Source organism: Daphnia pulicaria, chromosome 8 (genome assembly GCF_021234035.1).
Source record: "Daphnia pulicaria isolate SC F1-1A chromosome 8, SC_F0-13Bv2, whole genome shotgun sequence".
Classification (NCBI taxonomy): domain Eukaryota; kingdom Metazoa; phylum Arthropoda; class Branchiopoda; order Diplostraca; family Daphniidae; genus Daphnia; species Daphnia pulicaria.
This window is the reverse complement of record NC_060920.1, coordinates 12,490,281-12,516,420: the sequence shown is the minus strand read 5'-3', so window position 1 is coordinate 12,516,420 and position 26,140 is coordinate 12,490,281. Positions and strand designations below refer to the sequence as shown.

Below are 26,140 nucleotides of genomic sequence, written 5' to 3'. Positions count from 1 at the left end.
TTACATATTTACAATTTTTCAACGGTTAATTAAACATATACATAATTTATTAGTTATGTCATGTGTTAAAATTTCTTTTATCCATACCTAATTAGTGAATTTCAATAATAATTAACCCCACTTTTTGAGATATGAAAATTAATTTTTCTTCCCCTCCCTAACTTCCTCCTCCTTCCTTTCCCAATCGCGAAGTTTGTTTATTATTTGCTTGGCATAAAATTTACCCATATTTCTGTTTTTGTTTCTTCTCATCATACAAACGATATAGACAAAATTTCAATTAAACAAAATACAGGATGTAACTTCTGTAACACGACACCAGCTCCAAGGAACATCCCCAGAGTTTAACTTGATGCACAAAAGTCTTTCACCAGCATAGACTGCAATAACAAACCACATTGGACTGGAACTATGGAAACATAAACCTATAACCAAAATTAAGTGAAATAATTAAGTAGGTAATCTTCAGCATCAATGGGAATAACGGATGAAAAAAAAATTACTGGTGCTATGGTGACTAAGTAATGTAGTAACTCGGGGCAGAGGAATACTTTGGAACTTCGGTGTATAGGTCGGAGCAGCGTAAGCAGTGGTGTAATAATCGGGAGCGCTGCTGGTGTAGTACTTATGAGCCTTAGTTTGGTAGTAGCTTGGAGCGCTTCGGTGTTGTAGCTAGGTGTAGTTTAGGTTGTGGTGTAGTAAACTGGAGCATCCGTGAAGTATTTCTGTTCAGCGTAGTACGAAGGAGGAGCTTCTGTGTGGTAAGTCGGAGCTGCGTAATACTTGGCCGCCTCAGTTGTGGTTGTGTAGATCGGGGCAGAGTAGTTCTTGGGCGCTTCGGTGTAGTATTCAACCGTTTTGGTGGAGTAATGAGCTAAAGCATCGCTGTAGTAGCTGGGAACAGAGTAGTATTTAGGAGCATCGGTGTAGTAAGTACCTGAGGACAGAGTATTACTTGGGAGCCTCGGTGTAGTAGGATGGGGCAGCATAAGTAGTCGTGTAGTACTCCGGTGCCTTGGTGGTGTAGCTCGGGGCAGCGTAAATTGTGGTAATACTCCATTGCTTGTAGTAACTGGTCGTTACGTAAGTTGATGTTGTGTAGAAAGGCAGCGGCGTTGTGGTTTGGTATTCTCGGATACATCGGGACACCAATGGTTGACCCAGCCATCAACGATACAACACCCGACAGCAGCACACCGCTATAGTTAACTAAACAATGAGTTTAAACATTAATATTCGAGTATAACTGGCATAATAACAAATAGAAAAACGTAGGATTGATACAAAACTTAATGTAAAACACAGAATATTTACCCATGATTGCGAACTGGTTATACGATGAACAATCCAGTTGGTGACAAATAGTCCGCTGCAGTTGTTGCCGTGTCGGAGATGCTCATTCGAGATTCGACTGATTCCTATTGCCCTTTCTCCCTCGTTTAATGCGATTTTTCCTTCTCCATATTCACGATTCAACTCGAGCCTTGGGGCAATTGTACCTGCTTGGAAATGATGCAACACTTGACATTGGTGTATTTTTCAATTATAACTAAATTAACAAATTAAAAAAAAAAAATGTGGAATTGATCCGATATTCCATGTAAAAACAGAAGATTTACCGATGATTGCGTATTGGTTCCACGATGAGGAATGCAGTTGGTGACAAATGGGCGCTGCTGTTGTTGCCGTGTGGGAGATGCTCGCTCGACTGTTTTATATAACCTTTTCTCTATCCTTTTATACGATTTTTTTCTCATCCTAACCTCTTCAGCCTTGCGGCTATTGTACCTACTTGATAGTGATGAAACATGTTCCTTTAACACCCATCCTCTACACGACTGCATGACACGTTTTCCGTAATGATCTCCGTGACCTTCAAGCGGGAAGGACATGCAAACTGGCATTTCCTTCTGCAGGTTGACGTTGCTGGGGATGGGTCTAGAACAACCAAAATCAAAATGAATACCAAATGGTTATGTAACACGTCCCGTTCTCACCCAGCCTCTACATCACTGCATAACACGTTTTACGTAATGATCTCCTTGACCTTCGAGTGTGAAGGACATGCAAACTGGCCTTTCCTTCTACAGGTTGACGCTGCTGGGGATGGTCCTACTACAAAAAATGTCAAAATAAATACCAAATGGTTATGGCTTAAAACTCACTTTATACCAATTGACATTTGAGTCATTTGACTTGTTTCTTCGGTGAAAGAAATCTTCCATTTCTAACCGTTTGAAGGAAAGTCAGCTTTTTTTAAAATATCCCTCTGCAACTTAAGTTTCAAACACATGTTCCATCGATTATAATCCATATTTCAAATTTATTCTTGGCGATCACCTGTAAATCATGGTTAAAGAGATTAAGGCAGCATCCCCATGTTGTCCAGTCTGATTGGAATCTTGAGTAAATATGATATAACAAGCAAAGTTAAGTTACACTATACAATCCCTTAAAGGAATCTATGGTTATTAGTATAAGCTTTTCCACCTTTTAAAAATTTACTTCACTCCGATGGAAATTAGATGGTAATCATGTAAACCACATTTCCATAGCAGACTTAACTAAAAATTCTACAACAGAGATAATCTACTCTCTCTCTAGTCATCAACTAAATCTTTAGCATTACAATTTAAAACTTGATTAATCCAAGCAGAAATTACCATTTTTATGACGGAGTGTCCATTCCTACCATTCCACCCCTCTTACCTAACTAATAGTACCTGTTCATGCCTCTTTCTATACCCATGGTAATGAGTAGAGAACAACTTTTACTCAGCGTCTCGAAAACACATAAGCAGGCCATGACATAACAGAAGAATTTCGTCTCTAACAAAGACACTATTGCCATCTAGTGGACATTATTTTAGCCACCAACTGACAGTGACAGCTAACAGATTCCTTCACCGGGAAGTTTAAGTCTAGTTTCGCTTTCAGAATTGGCACGCCTAGACTCTCCATCTTTAATTTGTTTCCCCGTGTCTCATGAAAGGTTTTCTTCTCTCACATTTCAGAAAAACCTGTTCAGAAAAACCTGTTCAGAAACCTTTGGGTAATTTTAAAAAAAAACTGGTTTTGAACCGTACAATATAGCTATCTAATAACTAACTCACTCACCAACACGGTAACAACTAGCTTTAACTCGTAACTCTGAAATAAAAATAAAAAAACCGTTTAACATCATAGCTTGGGAGGTATAGCCGTAATGACGGTAAAATACAGGTAACCATACTACAATCAAGAATCCATTTTCCAAATTGATTGATGGGTTCTGAGAAGGACCGTTTTGTGGCGTTTTGGGAGGGAAAAGAATTTCGAGACAACCATCAACATAAAAAATTGCCACACCAGTCTTGTTGTATAAGATAAAAATATAAAAAATTACGAGTTCTTAATTTTTGAAGCCTTGGGATTATCAGGCCTATCACGCCAATCACGGAACAATAGTTTATCTAAATTGAGGAACGGCAATTCCACCACGACGAGATTTTCTAATTATTTCATAATCTATTGGGGAGATGCAGAATTTATTATTTTTTTTTCAATTTTAACTTACTATCTGGTGTTTTTGAATTATTAGGGAACAAGAGTTTTTCCAAATTGAGGAAAGGCATTTCCACCATGATAGTAACGACGGATGCGAAAAGGAAGACCAAGCCCAACAGTCCGAAAGAAGTTGTCAACATAGATATCTGAGAAAAGTAAAAAGGTTTACGCAATTGAGCTCCATATGAGATGGCGAGATTGAAGTGAATTAGATAAACTGCGTAGCTCATTCGGCTAAACGGAAGGAAGAGTTTCCATGACAAAAATCTATTGATAAAGCCTAATATCAAGAGTAATATTAAAATTGATTTTCAGTAGATACAAATTTTTAAACTGGCACCTCCATATCCGTGGGTGCAGGCGAGTATGATCCAACCGATGGTAATTGCCCAAGCGGAGTGATGCAAAACTCCGTATGAAACAACGATAAAGGGATTGATGACGGGAACTTTGGCCTCATCCAGATAAGGAAACATTCCGTAAGTTACAATTAATCCCAATAATGTAGCTGTTATCCAACCTGCAGCTACTAGATACTGTAAATAGATGGTGCCATTACACAGTGTTACAGTTTTTATGTGAATTGTTCAAGAGTAATACTTTATTGATGTAGATCTTCCGTCCCTGGGTCTTGTGGAGTAACCATCCCAGAAGAATTCCTATCAAATATGGAGGAATACGGGCAGTTGTATCAGTGTAATGTTTGTCATAGTATGTGTCCATTTTTTGTCTGAAAGACCTAGACGCCAAAATTGCAAACAGCATGCATCAAAAGTACATAAATTTTATGCTAATGGAAACAACTATTCAACTACTTACGGTCTAGATACTAAAAGTATGGGTATTAGGTCGTAAGCAATGAATACTGAGGCGGATGTTCCCAGAAAAACGAACAAGCAGATTGCGGTCCAAATCAATCCGGCTCCCTTCCAACGCCAAATTGGGAAAATGAAGAGAGGACTGATCAAGAACATTTGCATGTCGCAGGCAAGATACCAAGACTCTCCAAATGCGTTATCTGGGCTGCTATAGCTGTATGGATGCATGAAATTGTTAACGTATAACAAATGCATCCACCAGTTTTCTCTTGTGCATTTGCTAATTCGCTGGATCAAGTTCCAGTTGGGACCGGATGCAACATGCGATCCTATTTTCGCTAAGAAGGCCAGTATTGTCGCATATACTGGAGTGAGCCTTTGGTAAAACATACAAAATTAAAAATAATAATAAAAAAAATGTTTTTCTCTTTAGCTTGAAGTTTTGAAATGAATACCTTATGTACCGACGAACATAAAATTTCTTGAGATTGAAAGATCCTTTATTTTGATCCAGTTCCCGCAGTTGAGTAAACGCAACCAAAAGGCCGCTCATTAAAAAGAAAGTGTTTACCACAAATGAACAATTTGAGAGGACCTGAAATTCCCATTGAAACGCATTCTGAATGAGAAAAAAATATTCATTAAGATGTTTGATTTCCTTGCATCCATTCCATTCTTATTGATTGATAAATTGAGTCCTCGCCATTTCTTCTAATTGAAATCATCAAATAAATCAGTAGAAGTAAAGACTGTACCTTGATAAACGTTTGCTTGTTGTATAAAGTCCTTAGTAAACCGAATGATACACCGATATGAATAAGAGCAACCCAACAAGTTGACAAAACTCGTATCCCGTGTACACACGATAAGCTATCCTTTGCAACTTCAGTCGACAACAAAGTTTTGCAGTTCCTCTTGGCGGAGAAACAGTGAAGCAACCGAACGGCGAATGAATTTCGAGAAACGACATTGTCCGTAATTGAATCGTGTAATGTTGCAGTGGTGACGGATAAAGCCAACAAACCAAATACCGACCTGGAAATGAGATTTTAAAAAATAACAGGTTTATGTAGAATAAATAACGAACTCTTTCCAAATTGGGTAAAATGATAAAACTTACATAATGGTTACGGTGATGTTATCAAATCTGCTGCTGGCCTGGACTTTCTCTCCCGTGTAACAGTCGTTTTCGTTGGCTAAGGCGACCACGGAGAAATTTCTGCCTTTGATGACCCGAGATCCAAGAAATTGGGCCACTGCGGAATTTAAATCATCCGCACTGCAGGTTGAGGGGAGACAAAAACCAACACTGGGCATTTGATTACTGTAAATTGTTTCTTTTTCTTTTTCCGCATTGATGTTGTTTTCTTGGTTGCTTGTATCTTCAACGGCCTGTAATCCAAAGAAGACGGTGCAATATTTTCCTTGGAAAGAAACTCCATCGGATTGGACAGTGAGACATTCATCAAACAATCCTGATTCGTGATGCTCGTTTTCGTCCCCTTCAATGTAAATTAAGTTTTCCACCAATCTCCCGGATGACTTGTACACTGTACCGCAAAATAATAATTTTGTGATCAGTCAATTAATGAAAGATTCAATAAAGCAATAAGAAGATTAACATCAGTGTCCTAAATAACAGCTTACTTTTGACTGCCCATGGCAGTCGATTGCGAAGCGCCGCCAGGTATTCCCGTGAGTGTTGGATGCATTTTTCACTGATGTTCGAGTTGAACAAAGCAGTGGGAACACTCGATTGAATCGACCACTCTTCAAATTGATTTTGACTGAAGCTAAATGATGAGTTGCCACTGATAATAAGTACACAAAGTAAAAAAAAATTAAGCAATAGAATAGACAGTTTGTTTTGTAAAGAAAGAAACACTCTCATCATGACCGAACTATTATCTTGAATGACAAGAAGTCCGTTAGTAATAAAAGTGCAGGCATCGAGATTTTCGTAGCTTTCTCCTGCCCTCAAAAAAAACCTGTTACAAAAAATTGTTATCAAAACAAAAAATTATGATTATATTGAGCTTGTTTTTAACACGCACATTAAAATGTGTAACCTGCAGCGTCTACGAGACTATTTCAGTCTATCGGTGTCCACGGATGTAAACTCCAGATAAAATAACATTGGTGAATGCTGGAAATTTTTTGATTCTACATTTGAGACATCTACTAGCTCTCAGTGTTCAAATTGAAATTTCATAATATCCAGAAAAAAAAGGGTTTAGGTAATAAAATGTGATTTCTTACCGTGGAATATTTAGAACAAGATCAGTCGAGAAACGTTGAAAATGAGGCCTACTGCTGCAGGGCACTGACAAAACCACGCAAGGCATGTATTACATCATTCGGTCATTGGCATCAAGTAAGCTCAGAATTCCTTTCCTTTTTAACCGAATCAATTCCAACATTTGAGTTTTGGAAGACAAGCAAATTGACGATTTCTCATCTGGTCATCAAATATGTGTCTCGAGCACACCCACTACAGTTATACAGATAGAGGACTGAATGCACAATTAGAGGTGAATATTTTCTTCTCATCGACATTCTTTCGGGTTTTGGTTTCTTTAACAGAACAACGCGCTCACAGTGGTTTGGGCGTTCACGTGCGCTGCCTTTACCGCACCTACACCACGAACCATTTAGGGGTTACTATGGTTCACGCAATTTTGTACCTTAACTGAATAAACCTAACCTAAACCTATAACTATGAGTAAACGCCCAAATTATGCCGAAGAAATCGCCATTTTCCCGTTCCGTTGTAAGTTCCTAGAAGATGTAGAGACATGGCCAGCCTAGAACCAACCTTCACGATCAAGACCTATAATTGGAAACTTGCATTGTGCGAAGTTTTCACAACTTCATTACCAAAAGACAACAGCATCGGAAACAAAAAAGGATTTAATCTTTCAAATTTTAACTGAAAAGTTATGAGCGGTACCACACAACGATTGAATCATGTGAAAAAATAATAAATTGATTACCCCTCCCCTTATCCCATACTTTTGAAGAATCCGTCCATCAGCTAGTTGGCAAAAACGGTGTGGCCGTTTATTTGTCTTTCTTGTTTTCCTCAACAACTTCTTCTTCTCCTGTCGCTCCGAATTCGTTCACTCGTTTCTTGTCGACTGGATACAGCCTACACAAATTCCGACAAATTCAAAAGAGAATGAGTATAAATCAACAGCAGTTTTCAGAACAAACAAGGAAAAGAAATTCTGTTGGGTTAGGTTAATACCATCTTTGGTAAAGATAAACGAGGAATACTGCGACGTCATCCCGGAAACACGCCACTCGGTGTGCAGTAGGCATAGTAATGATAAGGCGAAAATATCGTCGATGGAAGTGTTGAATATTGAATGCCTTTGTGTAAAAAGTGGTCAGTTGTTAAATTTGACGAGAATCACGAATATTTTGTTCTTTTGTACCCAGGCAAAGGCACCAAATCGCCGACCAACGACACCGGCACAGTCAATCTGGTGGCTTTCACCATTGACCCTACACTACTCACGCTTAACCTAAGCCAATGATGCCCCTAGTGGGTCTAACACTAACACACACACACACAAAAGCATACCAACACAGCTTACACACAATCAGCACACGAGGAACGAAATGAACTCAAACAGGAGAACGAATGTAACCGTCCGACGCAACAAGCAGCCACACTCTGAAAAGGGATAAAGGGGTAGAGGGAACTGAGGTCGCCGCGAGGCCATCTAGCGCTCGCCCTACAAACAATAGCATTAGTGAAACAGACAGAACGCGACAATATGTTAACTTTATTTTAAAAATGTTTTCCTATTCTTCAATGTGCCTTGCATGTGATTTTATCCATTCCTGACTGAAGCTAAATCTGTCTGTTTCCCTGTAGGTTTCGATGGCCATTTGATGTTCAAGCTGTTAATGGAGGTGCTGCCCGAAACAGATGACTTGAACAAAATAACGCAGTATTTAAAAAATTTAAATTGCTTTAGAGATGTTTGTATTTAAATTACAGCATGTATAAACTATACTTCAAAACTAGAAAAATTTCAATAAACTGTGTGGAAAAGGTTTTTTTTTTTTAGTTTTCTTATAAATAAACTTCGATCAAAATCTGTTATAGGTTAATTGTGGAGTTAAATCTTAAATAGTCGATTACTTTTTCCAGGCAGCAAGATTCATTCGTGAAATTGTTGACGATTTGCAGTTAACACGAGGATTCCTGCAGAAACGTTAAACAACGTTTAATGAAAAGAAGGTTAACGTTATTTGAAGATTGACATACGTAGGTGAAGGATGGCGGAAAACTAACGGCTGAACCTTGACTATATGGTCAGCGTTGTCACAGATGATCGCTGCTAAACTCATTTTACGGATTTCTTGCAACTGAGCTACAAATACGCAGATGAAGATAAATAAAACACAAGTTCTAATGCAAACCCGAAGGTTTTTAAACAACTCGTCAAGTACCTGATGAAAATGAATTCGGATGTCCACCGTGTTCGTAAAAGAAACGGTCTCCATCCTTCAAACGTGCAAATTGATCAGCAATTATACACGAGAAAACAGGACCGAGCATTGACCCAGGTAAATGGCGCTCAACTAGGCCACCAATAAAAAGGTCAATGTCGTTGACAGAGCGATAAACCGAAGCCAAACGATCCACTACTGAACGATCCATGACTTTCAAGAGATCCTGAAAATTGGTCATAGGCGACAATCCGCAAACTTGACGGTACTTGTTGTAACCAGGAAGGCCGTGTTCACGTCCGCGCCATATATTGAGAGCTACAAGATCCAATCCAAAATCTGTTTTTGGTCTTTTAAAAAACAAAAAGATAAAACAATTTGTGCAAAATTTCTATGTCAAATTAAATGAATTTAAATGTGAAAAAGATTAGATACCTTTGAAAGAGATGATTCGTAACGTCTTCAGAGACCCATTCGTCCACCTTTTGGGGCCACTGGTCGATCATTCCTCGCAATACAGCGTCCAATATGCCAGCTTGGCGAAGTAAAGAAGGATTGTTGAACCAGTTTCGCATCAGTTCCACTCGGACTTTACCGTCTTCCTCCACTAAACTGCATCAAGAAACATTTTATTTTAACTTACAATTGCGACGACCTTATTCCCAGTATATTTAACCACGTACTTCATTGCACCCTGGATGAGAGAGTGTCCCATACGGAAGGCAGCCGTGGCAAATTCGTTCGTAATTGATGGGTTGGCATTCTCGTCGTAACTTGAAGAGTATCCAGTGGTTTGCGGTGTGAGGCCGTAAGCGTCCATCGTTGTTCGACTGAGTAAAGACGGAAGGAATTCGTTGTAGGTGATGTGCTGCATCAAGGCACCAACAATGCGTCGAGTTTCTTGATAAAGAACTTCATCATTCCAATGAGGGTTGATGGCAGCCAATTTGTTTGCAAGTAAATTATGCTGACGCAGGAAAATGATGTGCAACGATGTAAGTGTCATAATTTGATTGGTACGCACATCGCCTAGAACAATGATTTTATAGATACTTAAATAGCAATATTTATAAACATATTATTTAGAGTACCTGATACAAAACAACCAAATCCAGGAGCCTTGCCAATACAACTTTTATCTTGAGGATTTTGGGGAAGGAGAGGCCGACCTTCAATTTTGGAGATTTTCAGACGACCTCCTACAAACTGACGCAAACTGGCAGCAATAACGGGTGATGGTCCGTATATATGTGAAGCATCGATAAAATGAGTAATTTCATTCATTTGTTCCGCATAACCCATTCGACATTCTATCCGAGGAGCAATCATGGATCGAACAAAGTTCAAGCATCGTACACCTCTGGGACCATAGAAAGGATCGTTGGCTGGAATGTCAATTGGGAAGCAGTGAGGATGGCGCATTTCAGGTGGAATGATCCCACCCTCTGCAGTGCAGCATTCAATGTTGGATTGATTGGCTAAAATTTTAATAATTAAAACTAAGCCTTTGTTTCAAGCCACATGAATATTTTCACTTGATTTTATGTTTACCAGTTCGGAACGATGGGACATGGATCATATCATGATCCACAAACTGCCCCCATTGCATAAGCATATGCGTCATATCTACAGCTGGATAGTTTTTATCTGTAACGATTATATTCCTGATGACACGAACATTGGGAAGTTGTTTTCCCGAATTACCGATTTTTGGATCCCATATACCTTCCAAACCCAAACCCCAAAATAATTGGTTTAAAAAATTCGCTTGATAGATTCTTGTCAAACTTACCATCACCATATTCCGGTGTAGCTAAGCGTTCGAGTGGCGTTAATGCGCTACCCCAAGAAGGTTGTTGCAAGTTGTTGCAAGTGCCGTCAAAAGTCCGATATTTTGTTATTACACATACCGGGAGTCGAGGACATGTATCCTCTAACAAACTTAATCTTGTGTCGATCGTTTGTAATCCAAGTCCAGCCTGTTCTGGTGAAAGTAGTAACCTGTAAGGAACAAGTTAATCCAATTAGTAAAAAGAAGTTCTTCAAATTATTATCTCGAAAGTACTTGTCCTGCAATCGTCGAGCAGCGTTAACGACCAACAGGGCTTTGTCGCTTTGAATGCGGGACATTTCTAAAGGACCATTATTATTTGAGTGCCCCCAAGCCATTGAAGTTTCACTCATCATAACTTTTCTACTGCTTAGATTTTCTTCGATCTTCAACAGAAGTATATAAAGTTAAATCTTTCCATCCAACGAATAATTTAAAATGCTGTTCATACAGCGTTAATTTGAAGCAAATCAGCACGAGCTGACCGGGCGGATTTCTCTAAAATTTTCGTTGGAACAGACTGCACAGGGGGGAGCAGGCGAATTTTATGGATTGTTGGATACTTGGTTGCTACAGTTATTTAGATAATAACAAATCGAAAAAATAACAAAAAAAATTGGATTAAAAAATCAAACATATAAAGAACTAATAAGACTAAACAGTTTCACTTACATTTCACGTGAACAACATCTGGACAACAGAGCCCAATGAACCCTCGAGCATCCGAACAAGGTTTCGATGAATGCGTACGAAGTTCGTCATACCAAACGGAACACTGGGTAGCCGGCTTACAGGCATACTGAGGTCCACATCCACCATTTGCGACAATGGCAATGGAATTTGGACTTGGATGACGGGCCAAGATAGCAATGGGTAAAATAAATAAAACCCACAACATTTTAAATTCTGTTTTTCTAACCGAGTGAGCTACTACACTTCTTCAAAAAATAAAATAAAAACATGAATTAAATTGCTTCAACAATGATTCGCTGTGTACGAAAATGCAAATAAGTCCTTTAAAAAATTACAAAAAAAGGAAAAATATTAGCGCACTACTATACGTTCGGAGAGTACTGTATCGAATAACAACTCCACTGTTAGCATGCCTACTTAAATAAGAAACCCCGTCTGTTGCTTCTGGTATGTAGCAGGAATTAGAAAGTGTGATTGAGTTGTAAGTTGATTGATATCTAAATGAGCTTTCGATAGTCATCCTTTTATAGGGTAGAATAAGAAAAGTTTCCCCTTCAGCGATTACCATTACTATCTTTAAGTAAAAGTGTGGTTTGCGGGAATTTTGCAGCCGATCTAACACAGTTTAGCATATAAAAACCGAAGACATCATCATTTGCATTCAATGCAGTTGGTATCGGCAGGTAGGCTATTGGAAAAGAACGTCTGCGGCTTTACTATTCCTTCATTCCTGACACAACAAAAAATAAAAAAAATGGGTGACATCAAATAGAACATGTCGATACCGCTATTCAAGGTTCTTGCTTACGCCCTTTTCTGTTGGTCGTTCTTACAACACGCGAAAGTGATTTCGTCAACCAGGACCCATTATTGAAGGTAGTTTGAAAACTGTTTTAGGTTTGACTACAACCTCAACAGTCCCTGTATGTAACTGATTAAAAGAATGTATTTAAAATTGTGTATAATTACATTCCGTTTAAGTTTGAAAGGAGCACGTAGAAAAACACTATCCCCGGCGCTTTTTTTTCTATCGCCATGCATTTAAGTTACAACCGCGATCGACTGTATCCAAGTAATCTATCCACGAGTTGACCTGGATTTGAAAGTAAGAGTAAAATTGGAATTAATATTGACAACGTATTAAACATAAAAATGTTCCTTTAATTAATACAATACAATGACTACAATTTTAGCTTGTAATAAAAATTTAAAAAATGCTGTGACCAAGAAGTTAATTCACGCGTGAAGGTGCAATATGCAACCACTCTCCAATATATAGGTCACTTCGATGGATGTCAATCGTTATAGAGAGTTAGATCATTGTAACCGTCACACTCGTCACCAGTGTACACGAAAACCACAAGAACCGCAATAGCCGTTCTCATGTGTATCTGTCGCCTGTGAGAGTGTCTGTCGACTTAGTAAACCAGTGCATCCATAGCAGATAAATCTAGAATTTCAAATGTTTTTCATTTCTATTTAAACTATGTAAATGATTGGATACACATGTTCATGTAATGTTTACAATAAAAAAAAGAAAGCTACTACTGTGTAAAAATCAATTAATATGGTAATTTTATTTTTTCTCTACACACACTTAAGCTACAAGAAACGTCAGCAGTAAACATGTAACCTTGTGAGATGATGTGACATGGCATGAGTAGCTGTAAAAAATTTAATTCTAATTTAATTCCTAAAAGACCTGTTATTGTTGTGAGATCATGCCTATAATGAATTTACAGTCTGGCTGTAATGATACCATAAAATTTTAAAAATATAAAATTCACAATTAAGCACATACATAGTCTACACATTGTCCCCACGAGCAGGTGACAATCAACAAGATTTGTTAATCAACATATCTTCTAGATAGTGTAGCATAGGAATTACAACAAGCTAGATAAAAACAGATAAAAGTGATAAACACACTATGATGTCCCCTAAATTCTGTAGTTTTTCAACCTTTAAACATTTAACGATAAGGAACCCTCCATAATTAATAAAAAATCAATAATGCATACCATTTTTGCAGATGATATTCAGAACATCTTTTTGAATCTCATCTTGATGTTAAAGTGGAAATGCACAAGTTATTTCTCAAGGTCACTCTATGGGATAACATGAAGTTATGCTATATACAACCAGAATAATACCACTGAATACCCTTCAATAAAAAGATATGCAGAGCACATGAGCACATGTTCTTTTGATCTATACAGAACAAAACAAATCACACAGCAACTGCACAGCAGCAATCATGGCGTCACGATCCTTTTCAACTCTTCAATCTAAACTCCTCTATGTCTTCTTCATTGTCTAACTATCAATTTCACCGAACACACGGTTGCATTTATTAAATTTTCCTTTTCTTTTGAAGTTAATATTTATTTTCTCTTTTAAAATACTATAATTACTCTATTTGCCAAACTCTGCTTAAATTTTAATACTGTTTCCATTCTGTCTGTTTTCATTATTAAGAAAACAACGGAAAACAAAGAAATACTGTAAGTAACGACAAAACCGAAAACCAGCAGGCGCATGCCATAACCTGTGAAGGATGGCATTCGGCGAAAAAACCAGCAACTGAGGAAGGCCTATTGAACCTTCGAACCTTGATTAAATGGTCTGCGTTGTGACAGATGATCACCGCTGCTAATCTCATTTTCTGGAGGAATCTAGGACGGTGTCCAAATGATGCATGAGTAATTGACGTAATGACTTCAACCAAATAACACAGAAAGAGTAAAAATATTGAAATTGCTTTATGAATGTGTGTATTTAAACTAAAGCATTTATAAACTATCATTGAAAACTACAGAAATTTCAATAAACTATGTGGAAAAGGTGCGCTCTTTTTGTTTACTTATCATAGACTTATTCAATAAAAATTTATAAGGGTAATTGTGGAGTTAAATAGTTATTATTAGTTTTTCCAGACAGCAAGATTCATACGCGAAATTGTCGACGATTTGCAGTTGACACGAGGATTCCTGCAGAAACATTAAAGAACGTGTAATATTGAAAAGTAGCTTAAAGTTAATTGCAAATTGGCATACGTAGGTGAAGGATGGCGGAAAACTAACGGCTGAACCTTGACTATATGGTCAGCGTTGTCACAGATGATCGCTGCTAAACTCATTTTACGGATTTCTTGCAACTGAGCTACAAACACGAAGAGGATGAAAATGAAACACAAATTCAAATGAAAACAGAAAGGTTTTCAAACAAGTACCTGATGAAAATGAATTTTGATGTCCCCCGTGTTCGTAAAAAAAACGATCTCCCTCCTTCGAACGTGCAAATTGATCGGAAATTATACACGAAAACACTGGACCGAGCATTGAACCAGGCAAATGTCGCTCAACTAGGCCACCAATATAAAGGTCAATGTCGTTGACGGAGCGATAAACTGAAGCCAAACGATCCACTACTGAACGATCCATGACTTCCAAGAGATCCTGAAAGTTGGTCATGGGTGACAATCCGCACACTTGACGATAGGTATTGTAACCAGGAAGGCCGTGATCACGTCCACGCCACATATTGATAGCTACAAGATCCAATCCAAAATCTTTCTTTGGTCTAAAAAAGAACAAAGCATAACAATTTATTTAGTCGTATTTAGTCAAATTACATGAAGATAAATGTAAAAAAGATTAGATACCTTTGAAAGAGATGATTCGTTACGTCCTCAGAGACCCATTCGTCCACCTTTTGGGGCCACTGGTCGATCATTCCTCGCAACACAGCGTCCAATATGCCAGCTTGGCGAAGTAAAGAAGGATTGTTGAACCAGTTTCGCATCAGTTCCACTCGGACTTTACCGTTTTCCTCCACTAAACTGCATCAAGAAACATTTTATTTTAACTTACAATTGCGACGACCTTATTCGCAGTATATTTAACCACGTACTTCATTGCACCCTGGATGAGAGAGTGTCCCATACGGAAGGCAGCCGAGGCAAATTCGTTCGCAACTGATGGGTTGGCATTCTTGTCGTAACTTGAAGAGTATCCATGGGTTTGCGGCGTGAGGCCGTAAGCGTCCATCGTTGTTCGACCGAGTAAAGACGGAAGGAATTCGTTGTAGGTGATGTGCTGCATCAAGGCACCAACAATCCGTCGAGTTTCCTGATAAAGAACTTCATCATTCCAATGAGGGTTGATAGCAGCCAATTTGTTTGCAAGTAAATTATGCTGACGCAGGAAAATGATGTGCAACGATGTAAGTGTCATAATTTGATTGGTACGCACATCGCCTAGGACATTGAATTTTCAGAAATTTTAAATTAGAAATATTCATAAACATGTGCTGATTGACAAGTACCTGATACAAAACAACCAAATCCAGGAGCCTTGCCAATACAACTTTCATCTAGAAGATTTTGGGGAGGGTAAGGCCGACCTTCAATTTTGGAGATTTTCAGACGACCTCCGACAAACTGACGCAAACTGGCAGCAATAACGGGTGATGATCCGTATACATGTGACGCATCGAGAAAGTGAGTATTCTCATCCATTTGTTCCGCATAACCCATTCGACATTCTATCCGAGGAGCAATCATGGATCGAACAAAGTTCAAGCATCGTACACCTCTGGGACCATAGAAAGGATCGTTGGCTGGAATGTCAATTGGGAAGCAGTGAGGATGGCGCATTTCAGGTGGAATGATCCCACCCTCTGCAGTGCAGCATTCAATGTTGGATTGATTGGCTAAAATTTTAAAAATTAAAACTAAGCCATTGTTTCAAGCCACATGAATATTTTCACTTGATTTTATGTTTACCAGTTCGGAACGATGGAACACGGATCATGTCATGATTCACAAACTGCCCCCATTGCATAAGTATGTGCGTCATATCTACAGCTGGGAAGTTTTCGTCTGTAACGATAGTAGTCCTGACGACACGAACATTGGGAAGTTGTTTTCCCGAATTACCGATTTTCGGATCCCATATACCTACCAAACCCAAACCCCAAAATAATGTGTTTAAAAAAGTCGCTTGATAGATTCTTGTCAAACTTACCATCACCATATTCCGGTGTAGCTAAGCGTTCGAGTGGCGTTAATGCGCTACCCCAAGAAGGTTGTTGCAAGTTGTTGCAAGTGCCGTCAAAAGTCCGATATTTTGTTATTACACATACCGGGAGTCGAGGACATGTATCCTCTAACAAACTTAATCTTGTGTCGATCGTTTGTAATCCAAGTCCAGCCTGTTCTGGTGAAAGTAGTAACCTGTAAGGGACAAGTTAATCCAATTAGTAAAAAGAAGTTCTTCAAATTATTATCTCGAAAGTACTTGTCCTGCAATCGTCGAGCAGCGTTAACGACCAACAGGGCTTTGTCGCTTTGAATGCGGGACATTTCTAAAGGACCATTATTATTTGAGTGACCCCAAGCCATTGAAGTTTCACTCATCATAACTTTTCTACTGCTTAGATTTTCTTCGATCTTCAACATAAATATAAAAAGTTAAATCTTTCCAACCAACGAATAATTTAAAATGCTGTTCATACTGTATTAATTTGAAGCAAATCAGCACGAGCCGACCGAGCCAATTTCTCTAAAATTTTCGTTGGAACAGATTGCACAGGGGGGAGCACGCGATTTTTACGGATCGCTGGATGCTTGGTTGCTACAGCTATTTGGGTAATAACAAATCGTTAAATTAAAAATCAAACATGTAAAGAACTAATAAGACTAAACACTGACTAAACAGTTTCACTTTACATTTCACGTGAACAACATCTGGGCAACAGAGCCCAATGAACCCTTGAGCATCCGAACAAGGTTTCGATGAATGCGTACGAAGTTCGGCATACCAAACGGAACACTGGGTAGCCGGCTTACAGGCATACTGAGGTCCACATCCACCATTTGCGACAATAGCAATCGGATTCGGACGTGGATGACGAGCCAAGATAGCAATGGGTAAAACAAATAAAATCCACAACATTTTAAATTCTGTTTTTCTAACCGAGTCAGCTACTATACTTCTTCGAAAAATAAATAAAACGTAAATCAAACAGAAAAAAGTTGTTTCAGAACATTAAAAAAGGGGGGAATCTCAGCGCACTACTGTACTTTGGAAGAGCACTGTATCGAATAACAACTCCACTGTTAGCATGTCTACTTAAATAAGAAAACCAGCCCTATGCTTCGGTATGTAGCAGGAATTAGAAAGTGTGATTGAGTTGTAAGTTGAAAGTATGATTGTGTTCTTAGTTGATTAATATCTAAATAAGCTTTCTATAGTCACCCTTTTATAGGGTAGAATAAGAGACGTTGCCCCTTCAGCGATTACCTTTACTTTCTGTAATCGAAGGGGAATTTTGCAGCTCATCTAACAAAGTTAAGCATACAAAAAGCGACAAAGACATCTTAATTTAAATCTAATGCAGTTGGTATCGGCAGGTAGGCTATTGGAAAAGAACGTCTGCGGCTTTACTATTCCTGCCACAACAAAAAAGAGAAAAAAAATGGGTAACACAATCGAACATGTCGATACCGCTATTCAAGGTTGTTGCTTACGCCCTTTTTCGGTTGGTTTTCTTACAACACGCGAAAGTGATTTCGTCAACCAGGACACATTGTTGAAAGTAGTTTGAAAACCGTTTTAACCGTCTACCTCAACAATCCCTGGATTGAGAACGATCTAGGGAAAATCAAAGAGGAGCACGTCGAACAACCTCGCGTTCTTTTTGTCTATAGCCATTAATTTAAGTTAAAAACCACTTTCGACAGTGAATATCCAAGTAATCTATGGATTTGACAGTAAGAGTTGGAATTAACATTGACAACATATAAAACATAAAAATTTTCCTTTAATTAATACGACTACAATTTTAGCTGGTAAAAAAATAAAACATTTTGTGACCAAGAAGTTAATTATCGCGTGAAGGTGCAATACGCAACCACTCTCCAATATCTAGGTTACTAGCTTAGCTTCGATGGATATCAATCGTTACGTCGTTCTATCCGTCACACACACGAAAACCACATAAAAAGAACCCCAGCATTGGCCGTTCTCATTTATATCTGTATCCTGTGAGAGTGTCTGTCGACTGAAGTAAACCAGTGCATCCAAATTCCAAATGCAGATAAATCTAGAATTTCAAACTTTATTTTCCTTTCAGTTAAAACTATGTAAATGATTGGATACACATGTTCATATGTTTACAGTGCTAAAAAGAAATTAAGCTACTACTCTGTAAAACTCAATTAATGTGATAATCTTATTTTTTCTCTACACACACTTATGCTACAAGAAATGTCAGCAGAACATCTAACCTTGTGAGATGATGAAACATGACATGAGTAGCTTTAAAAAACTAATTCTAATTTCATTTCTAAAAGGCCTGCTATTGTTGTGAGATAATCCCTAATGAATCTACATTATGGCTGTAAGGATACCATGATATTTTCTACACTTGTCCCCACGAGCAGGTGACAATGGACAGCATGGACCAGTTAATCAACATTTCGAGATAGTGTAGCATAGGAATTACAACAAGCTAGATAAAAACAGATAAAAGTGATAAACACACTATGATGTCCACTAAATTCAGTAATTTTTCAACCTATAAACTTCAACAATATTGAATCCACCATATAAAATTAAAAAATACATACTATTTTTGCAGATGATATTCAGAACATCTTCTTGAATCTCATCTTATTGCTGTAAAAGTGGAAATACAGAAGCTTTCTCAGGACACTCACAGGTATGGGAAAGCAATGAAAGTTACGTGTACAATCAGAATTCAGAATTATACCACTGAATACTCTACAATACATAAAAAGATTAAACAAGCAGAGCACATGTTCTTTTGATCCATACAGAAAAAAAAACAAATCGCGTCTCGACGATCGATCCTTCAACTCCTCAACTTCAACCTTCATGTCATTTTCATTAGTAAACTGCATCATTGTCTAACTTATCAATTCTATTTCGTCAAAGCCCGAACCCATGGTTGCATTTTTAAAATTTTCTTTCCTTTTGAATTTGATATTTCTTTTCTCTTTTATATTATGAATCTGTCAAACCCTGCTTTAAATTCTAATAGCCTAATTCGTATGTTTTCATTATTAGGAAAACAGAGAAAGCTTGCGTAACGGCAAAACCGAAAACCAGCAGAGAAGACTGATTATAAGAATCCAAGGTTTTAACACCTTGCTTGCGCACGAAAAACTTTTTAGTGAATATTTCAAAAAATCTATTTACATTTTTACACCCGTCAAGGGGCACATACAGGTCAACATGTTTCATGCCAATGGAATAGTCAGTCCTACTCTGTTTACATAAAATAAGGTGGACAGGACGTTAGGTAGATTTAATTGAAAGAATAGGAATCATCAGGGTTATTAACGATATAGACAGGAATGGGTTTGATAGTGGTGGTACGTCGTTCTTCGATCCAATGTCGGAAACTGTGGAAAGCGGGCCAATTCCAAAATTTCAGCGATTCACCATTTTTTCCAAAACTACGGTCCTGGCCATCTGTATCTAGATTCTCAGTCAAATCGGCCGGAACGAAACCATCTGTGACAAATAGCAAAATAAAATCAGTATAAAGATTTCTTTTCAAAAATGGTAATTATAATTATTACTTGAACGATGAAATTCTTCAATTTCCTCCTGAGTGACATCTTTAGCGATCATAAAGGCATCTTCTTCTGTGTGACCCTGTGAATTAACATCGCTCCACATTCCTTGAGGACTAGGTTCAGGGAGTGGGAAAAGGTAGGAACTGTGCAGGACGGAACAAAACAACAAAGCGGTTAAGATCTATTGGGAAAAGAAAATATTCACCATTTTACTTCAATTAACACTTAATATTTTTATGTTAAAAACTAACCTGGATTTTTTTCATTTTACAGCAAGACAACTATAAGTTTCTAACTGACTCGATGCAAAGCACAAGAGTCACTGACGAAGGTGATGAACTGAGGCATTTATATACGTGGAAAAAAACATGAAAAACCCAAATTTTTGCCAGTCTTAATCAATCATTATGTCGGATTAATGTTTTAAAGGTCAATGGGGTGGAGTCCAGTTTAAGGTCCTTTTTAGGATGGTATGTATTTACACTGTCTATTAGAGCTTTAACGATATCACAGCACATAGAATTATTATCCTTGTCACTAATCTTCTATCTCTAGGGAAAGTGCTGAAGGATAACAGACCTAAGCCAAGGATTTATACTTTTCAAATTTATGGGAAAATTTAGAGCTAAAATGTTGAATGCCTAAAATGCCTATGAATTGAGTTGTGTTAGGCGTTCACATAAAACAAAGTTGGTAACTTAAGAAACGCAATTATTGTATCCATGCGGCAACATTCATACGAGGAATCATTGACGATTGACAATTGACGCGAAGATTCCTAGAAAATGAAAAAAATGGGTATGATTAATCACCATCGGTTAACAATTACGAAGCCGACGTTAGATAATATCAAGTGCAAAATAAAGATTGACATACGTAGGTGAAGGATGGCGGAAAACCAGCAGCTGAACCTTGAATATACGGTCGGCGTTGTCACAGATGATCGCTGCTAAACTCATTTTACGGATTTCTTGCAACTGAGCTACAAATACGCGGAGGAAGATGAAATAAAAAACAAGTTCTAATACAAACCCAGAGGTTTTCAAACAATTTATCAGGTACCTGGTGAAAGTGAATTCGGATGTCCACCGTGTTCGTAAAAAAAACGGTCGCCCTCTTTCGAACGTGCAAATTGATCAGCAATTATACACGAGAAAACTGGACCGACCATCGACCCAGGCAAATGGTGCTCAACTAGGCCACCAATATAAAGGTCAATGTCGTTGACGGAGCCATAAACTGAAGCCAAACGATCCACCACCGAACGATCCATAACATCCAAGAGATCCGTAAAGTTCGTCAAGGGAGGCAATCCGCACACTTGACGATAGGTATTGTAACCAGGAAGGCCGTGATCACGTCCACGCCATATATTGAGAGCTACAAGATCCAATCCAAAATCTTTCTTTGGTCTAAAAAAACAAAAAGAACATAACAATCCGTGCCAAATTTTTTAGTCAAATAACATGAATTTAAATGTGAAAAGGTGTATTATGTAAAAACGATTAGATACCTTTGAAAGAGATGATTCGTTACGTCCTCAGAGACCCATTCGTCCACCTTTTGGGGCCACTGGTCCATCATTCCTCGCAATACAGCGTCCAATATGCCAGCTTGGCGAAGTAAAGAAGGATTGTTGAACCAGTTTCGCATCAGTTCCACTCGGACTTTACCGTTTTCCTCCACTAAACTGCATCAAGAAACATTTTATTTTAACTTACAATTGCGACGACCTTATTCGCAGTATATTTAACCACGCACTTCATTGCACCCTGGATTATTATTATTAGAGGGTGTGTTACTCGTCTTAAGGCGAGTGTTACCCGTATATTACAGTCAAAAATATAAAAATAACGAATACAACACTGGACTAGATATGGGAAAGGGAATATGAAATAAACGCACGAAATTGACGGGTGGTAATGTATGGCGATTTATGAAGATAAAGGAAGAGAGAGAAGATAGAATGCTATGAAAGGGGGTATGAAGATGTAGAAAGGCCTCGAGCGACTAAAAAACATCTGACTGGTACCTCTCGTCCTGAGGCTGAGTACTGTAACGTACGTCTAGCCCCGGTCGAGGCACCAGAGATTATGTGGAGTAGACACGGCCGAAAAAAAGAAAAAGAATTAGCAAAAAGTGGAAAAAAAAATAAAGGCCTCAAACGACTAAGAACTGTAACATCTTACTGGTACCTCTCGTCCTGAGGCTGGGTACTGCAAAGTAGCAAGCCCCGGTCGAGGTACCAGAGATTGTGACGAGTAGACACGGCCGAAAAGAATTTGCAAATGGGATAAAAGAACTGAGTTATTTATCTGGATGGCTTGACCAATCTTTTAGTTTGGGTGATAAAGGTCACGAAGGCCTTCCAAAGTATGGTGTTGCATACAAATTCCTTTAGATTGGGTGGCCAGTGTAAGGAAGTTATGTTGACGGCCTTGATCAGAGCAGCGCGCTGCTGTGAGAATTTAATGCATGAGAAAAGGAAATGTTGAGTTGTTTCATCGTCCTGGTTACAAGAGCAGAGTGGAGAAGATTGAACTTTGATCTGGTGTAGAAATTTATAAAGAAAGGAGTGTCCAGATAGCACTTGCATAACTTCAAAAGAGGGGTTGAGTTTGTTCAATGTAAGAGCGGATTGGATAGATGGGAAGAATTCTCTAGTGAGACAGCCGGAATTGCACCCTGGATGAGAGAGTGTCCCATACGGAAGGCAGCCGTGGAAAATTCGTTCGTAATTGATGGGTTGGCATTCTCGTCGTAACTTGAAGAGTATCCATGGGTTTGCGGTGTGAGGCCGTAAGCGTCCATCGTTGTTCGACCGAGTAAAGACGGAAGGAATTCGTTGTAGGTGATGTGCTGCATCAAGGCACCAACAATGCGTCGAGTTTCTTGATAAAGAACTTCATCATTCCAATGAGGGTTGATGGCAGCCAATTTGTTTGCAAGTAAATTATGCTGACGCAGGAAAATGATGTGCAACGATGTAAGTGTCATAATTTGATTGGTACGCAAATCGCCTAGAACAACGATTTTTCAAATTTTTAACAGCAATTTCCAATTTGAAGAAATATATTATTTTCAATACCTGAAACAAAACAACCAAAGCCACCAGTTCGACCGACGCAACTTGAGTCTTTGAAATTTTGCGATGGGTAAATACGACCTTCAATTTTGGAGATTTTCAGACGACCTCCTACAAACTGACGCAAACTTGCAGCAATAGCGGGTGATGATCCGTATACATGCGAGGCATCGATAAAGTGGGTAAGCTGATTCATTTGATCTGCATAACCCATTCGACATTCTATCCGAGGGGCAATCATGGATCGAACAAAGTTCAAGCATCGTACACCTCTGGGACCATAGAAAGGATCGTTGAGTTGAATGTCAATTGGGAAGCAGTGTGGATGGCGCATTTCAGGTGAGATGATCCCACCCTCTGCAGTGCAGCATTCAATGTTTGATTGATTGGCTAAATAAAATAAATTGAAGATCGAAATATCAACTTGCAGTGTCATAAAATTGAACTTTAATTTGGTGTTTGTTTACCCGTTCGGAATTGTGGAACTTGAACCATATCATGATCCACAAATTGCCCCCATTGCATAAACATGTGCGTCATATCTACAGCTGGATAGTTTCCGTCAGTAACTATAACATTTCTGATTAGACGAACATTGGGAAGCTGTTTGCCTGCTTTGCGCATTTTCGGATCCCATATACCTACAAAGCGAAATCGATTTAACGTTTTCAAAGAAAAGTAAGTTACTTTAATTGTTTGTTTTTTTGTTTTTTTTTTTTTTGTATTTTCACATCTACCGTCGTCGTATTCAGGTGGAGCCAGTCTTTCCAAAGGTGACCGTGCGCTACCCCAGGAAGGTTGTCGTAGGTTGTTGTAAGTTCCATCGAAAGTCCGATATTTATTCAGTAAACATACAGGAAGTCGAGGACACGTGTCTCCTAGGAAACTCAATCTAGTGTCAATCCCCTGTAATCCGAGTGCAGCTTGTTGCGATGAAAGTGATAACCTGATGCAAAAATTCATAGATAAGAAAGTGAATTTATCTGAAATTCAACTAAAAACTACTTGTCCTGCAAATGTCGGGCAGTGTTGACTATCAGGAGAGCTTTGACGCCTTCATTATGTGTCATTTCCATTGGAGCCATGCCAGTTGCGTGCGTCCAGGCCATTGAATTTTCGGTCATTTTTATTTGGTTGTAATTGAGATTTTCTTCAACCTTTTTGTCAGGACGAGAAAAACATCTTAAACTCCCATGAAACTAAATAAATGTTATTATACGTACTACGTTCATGTCAATCAAATCGATTCGAGCTGCACGGGAAGTCTGCTCCAGCAGTTTTAAAGGGATCGATTGAGTAGATGAGATCGGCAAGTTCGTATCGATTTTCGTGTTCAACACAGCTATTAAAGAATAGTAGTAATATTTATAGTTAAAATATCAAAATAAAAGTAACCGCTTACGTACATTTCACATGAGCAACATCAGGACAGCAAAGGCCGACATAACCCCGTGCGTCGGTGCAGGGTTTCGATGAATACAAATGAAGTTCGTCATACCAAACGGAACACTGGGTAGCTGGCTTACAGTCATACTGGTGTCCACATCCACCATTTGCGATAAAAACGGTAGAATTCGGACTGGGATGGTAAGCCAAAATGACAGTAGGTAGAAAAAGTAAAATCCACCACATTTTAAATCTCTATGACTACAACGCAATAAAACAATGTATACTATCTGAAAGATCTGAAAAAACTACATAGTGCTGCTGACTACACATCTATTTATACAAAAAGAATCTGTATAATACGGCATAATCAACGAAAAGAAAGCGACAATGAATAATAAAAATCCGAATAAAATCTATAGATATGTGGTAAACCCGAAGTCGTACAGAATGTTCACAACCAGAAACTCATTTTTGCTATGTATGTTTGTGATAGCATATTGAAAACTGAATCTGCATTGTTTGCGGTTCCACGCCGCCTATTCAATCCTGCCGTAAGAAGAGAAAATGCCAATCCGAAATACGAGCCATATTGTTTTCATGTGGGGTGTGTCTCAACTTGCGAAAGTAATATTTCCAACCAGGACAGATTGAACACGCCCGCCGGAAAAAAAAAATTTGGCTACCTTTTTCTTAACTATAATGATGCGGATCGCATTCCATAAAAAAGTGTTAACATCGATTTTTATAGTCGGGTTCGATGACCGAATTCACTTATTGTGGCAAGGAAAACACATTCACATTCAATTTGCTATGGTCCGATTGGCACAAAAATAAATTAAAGATCTCACCTAAGGCGGTGAAGTATATCTCGGTATCCAGTATAGATTAACAAGTTGTTCAACAATTCGCCATAAACCAATCGTAGAAGTGCGGTAGAGCAGGATGGAATCTCTCATGTACGTTATCTGGAGGTTAGTTTCTCTTTCATCTGCGAGAATAAAGAGGGAAACAAATTCTTAGTTAATTTAACTTACGGAAATCCCGGAAATCGGACGTAAGAAATATTATTTATTTTGCTACAGGGATTATATTATGATTCAGCTTTGATCATAAAAAAATTGATCCATGCGAGTATGATTTTGAGAAAATAGATTGTGGAGGCTTCCGTCCTGTTATTTGTATTTGTAGCGAAAGATTAGTTATCTTGTATGCCATTGCCCCACTTGGATGGAAGGGAGTAAATGGAAGGGTAAACATCAAACAACAAGAGATATGTAATTTGAGTTGTACACCAGCATAATTACATTTTTATAATGATTAGTATCTAAAGTGATCTTACTCCCTTGATCATATTTCCATTCCCTATGGTGCATTCACAGACTTTGAAACAGAGGTATCACATAGCCAGGTAGGATGAATGATCTTAAACTTTATTTTTATGCCTTCTTGCAGTTTAATAATTAATATCAAAGCAAGAGATGATATTCTATAAACTGTTTGTGTTATCTTTGTTCAAAACAACAGTAATCAGGAAACTTTCCAGAGAACAGTAGCTTTAATTGAAAAGTGGATATTTACCTGATGAAAAACTGTTGGAAGCAGCTATCAGCTGTTCCCTCCAATGGAAAGCAAAAAAATAAGTCGTTCTAGTGAAAAGAATCCACGCAGTTTTCATAACAGCTGATGATGAAATGAAACAACATTCT

General features: G+C 38.3%; 4 protein-coding genes and 3 long non-coding RNA genes across 20 annotated transcripts; all 7 read right to left on the bottom strand.

Moving 5' to 3' along the window:
• Nucleotides 1–245: 245 nt before the first annotated feature.
• Nucleotides 246–1,930, bottom strand: LOC124311627. 6 transcript variants are annotated; one of them, XR_006910045.1, is made up of 5 exons: nucleotides 1,793–1,930; nucleotides 1,620–1,722; nucleotides 1,315–1,502; nucleotides 504–1,209; nucleotides 246–425 (listed from the first exon to the last, which is right to left on the bottom strand). It is a non-coding gene; the product is annotated as an uncharacterized LOC124311627 (long non-coding RNA). The 6 variants fall into 6 exon arrangements; XR_006910044.1 differs by having other exon boundaries at nucleotides 1,620–1,734; nucleotides 1,793–1,916; XR_006910046.1 differs by having other exon boundaries at nucleotides 1,620–1,729; nucleotides 1,793–1,916.
• Nucleotides 1,931–2,010: 80 nt separating this feature from the next.
• LOC124311674 lies at nucleotides 2,011–2,802 on the bottom strand. 4 transcript variants are annotated; one of them, XR_006910113.1, is made up of 3 exons: nucleotides 2,710–2,802; nucleotides 2,173–2,401; nucleotides 2,011–2,115 (listed from the first exon to the last, which is right to left on the bottom strand). It is a non-coding gene; the product is annotated as an uncharacterized LOC124311674 (long non-coding RNA). The 4 variants fall into 4 exon arrangements; XR_006910114.1 differs by having other exon boundaries at nucleotides 2,724–2,802; XR_006910115.1 differs by lacking the exon at nucleotides 2,710–2,802 and adding an exon at nucleotides 2,664–2,685.
• Nucleotides 2,803–7,256: 4,454 nt separating this feature from the next.
• Nucleotides 7,257–8,007, bottom strand: LOC124311636. The gene is made up of 3 exons (XR_006910056.1): nucleotides 7,802–8,007; nucleotides 7,612–7,736; nucleotides 7,257–7,512 (listed from the first exon to the last, which is right to left on the bottom strand). It is a non-coding gene; the product is annotated as an uncharacterized LOC124311636 (long non-coding RNA).
• Nucleotides 8,008–8,166: 159 nt separating this feature from the next.
• On the bottom strand, nucleotides 8,167–19,184 carry LOC124310969 (chorion peroxidase-like). Of its 6 annotated transcripts, none has more exons than XM_046775169.1 (14): nucleotides 13,516–13,662; nucleotides 13,374–13,460; nucleotides 12,161–12,445; nucleotides 11,332–12,074; nucleotides 11,111–11,229; nucleotides 10,894–11,045; nucleotides 10,621–10,829; nucleotides 10,380–10,553; nucleotides 9,920–10,306; nucleotides 9,512–9,857; nucleotides 9,264–9,440; nucleotides 8,829–9,178; nucleotides 8,644–8,749; nucleotides 8,167–8,580 (listed from the first exon to the last, which is right to left on the bottom strand). In XM_046775169.1, the coding sequence occupies exons 4-14, from the start codon at nucleotides 11,555–11,557 to the stop codon at nucleotides 8,514–8,516; spliced, it is 2,313 nt and encodes a 770-aa protein (XP_046631125.1). In that variant the 5' UTR covers nucleotides 11,558–12,074; nucleotides 12,161–12,445; nucleotides 13,374–13,460; nucleotides 13,516–13,662; the 3' UTR covers nucleotides 8,167–8,513. The 6 variants fall into 6 exon arrangements, with proteins under 6 accessions (XP_046631125.1, XP_046631127.1, XP_046631128.1 ...); XM_046775171.1 differs by having other exon boundaries at nucleotides 13,374–13,415; nucleotides 13,495–13,646; XM_046775172.1 differs by lacking the exons at nucleotides 13,374–13,460; nucleotides 13,516–13,662 and adding an exon at nucleotides 18,986–19,184.
• LOC124310965 (chorion peroxidase-like) lies at nucleotides 14,111–17,585 on the bottom strand. The gene is made up of 11 exons (XM_046775163.1): nucleotides 17,084–17,585; nucleotides 16,870–16,994; nucleotides 16,653–16,804; nucleotides 16,380–16,588; nucleotides 16,139–16,312; nucleotides 15,679–16,065; nucleotides 15,265–15,610; nucleotides 15,017–15,193; nucleotides 14,585–14,934; nucleotides 14,409–14,514; nucleotides 14,111–14,342 (listed from the first exon to the last, which is right to left on the bottom strand). Exons 1-11 carry the CDS (start codon nucleotides 17,307–17,309, stop codon nucleotides 14,276–14,278), a joined length of 2,319 nt encoding a protein of 772 aa, XP_046631119.1. The 5' UTR covers nucleotides 17,310–17,585; the 3' UTR covers nucleotides 14,111–14,275.
• A 381-nt stretch (nucleotides 19,185–19,565) lies between the features above and the next one.
• Nucleotides 19,566–20,303, bottom strand: LOC124311501. Its single transcript, XM_046776029.1, has 3 exons — nucleotides 20,212–20,303; nucleotides 19,964–20,141; nucleotides 19,566–19,895 (listed from the first exon to the last, which is right to left on the bottom strand). Exons 1-3 carry the CDS (start codon nucleotides 20,224–20,226, stop codon nucleotides 19,687–19,689), a joined length of 402 nt encoding a protein of 133 aa, XP_046631985.1. The 5' UTR covers nucleotides 20,227–20,303; the 3' UTR covers nucleotides 19,566–19,686.
• Nucleotides 20,304–20,431: 128 nt separating this feature from the next.
• Nucleotides 20,432–25,031, bottom strand: LOC124311953 (chorion peroxidase-like). Its single transcript, XM_046776321.1, has 12 exons — nucleotides 24,452–25,031; nucleotides 24,269–24,387; nucleotides 24,051–24,202; nucleotides 23,783–23,991; nucleotides 23,513–23,686; nucleotides 23,049–23,435; nucleotides 22,631–22,980; nucleotides 21,722–21,732; nucleotides 21,474–21,650; nucleotides 21,023–21,372; nucleotides 20,837–20,942; nucleotides 20,432–20,738 (listed from the first exon to the last, which is right to left on the bottom strand). The coding sequence occupies exons 1-12, from the start codon at nucleotides 24,675–24,677 to the stop codon at nucleotides 20,672–20,674; spliced, it is 2,328 nt and encodes a 775-aa protein (XP_046632277.1). The 5' UTR covers nucleotides 24,678–25,031; the 3' UTR covers nucleotides 20,432–20,671.
• Nucleotides 25,032–26,140: the final 1,109 nt, after the last annotated feature.

Excerpts from the sequence above, each read along its gene's own strand:
- LOC124310965 (XM_046775163.1), bottom strand. The coding sequence starts at position 17,309 with ATGTTGTGGATTTTATTTGTTTTACCCATTGCTATCTTGGCTCGTCAT. Across the intron at positions 16,313-16,379 it reads TACACCGGAATATGGTGATG|GTATATGGGATCCGAAAATC; the intron begins GTAAGTTTGACA and ends TGGGTTTGGTAG. Across the intron at positions 16,066-16,138 it reads TGTTCCATCGTTCCGAACTG|CCAATCAATCCAACATTGAA; the intron begins GTAAACATAAAA and ends TTAAAATTTTAG.
- LOC124310969 (XM_046775172.1), bottom strand. The coding sequence starts at position 11,557 with ATGTTGTGGGTTTTATTTATTTTACCCATTGCTATCTTGGCCCGTCAT. Across the intron at positions 11,046-11,110 it reads ATTTGCTTCAAATTAACGCT|ATCGAAGAAAATCTAAGCAG; the intron begins GTATGAACAGCA and ends CTTCTGTTGAAG. Across the intron at positions 9,179-9,263 it reads ACGAATCATCTCTTTCAAAG|ACCAAAAACAGATTTTGGAT; the intron begins GTATCTAATCTT and ends GTTTTTTAAAAG.
- LOC124311501 (XM_046776029.1), bottom strand. Across the intron at positions 19,896-19,963 it reads TGAAGAATTTCATCGTTCAA|ATGGTTTCGTTCCGGCCGAT; the intron begins GTAATAATTATA and ends TATTTGTCACAG.
- LOC124311953 (XM_046776321.1), bottom strand. The coding sequence starts at position 24,677 with ATGTGGTGGATTTTACTTTTTCTACCTACTGTCATTTTGGCTTACCAT. Across the intron at positions 22,981-23,048 it reads CTTTGGTTGTTTTGTTTCAG|GCGATTTGCGTACCAATCAA; the intron begins GTATTGAAAATA and ends TCGTTGTTCTAG. Across the intron at positions 20,943-21,022 it reads TCCGAATTCACTTTCACCAG|CTCAGTTGCAAGAAATCCGT; the intron begins GTACCTGATAAA and ends GCGTATTTGTAG.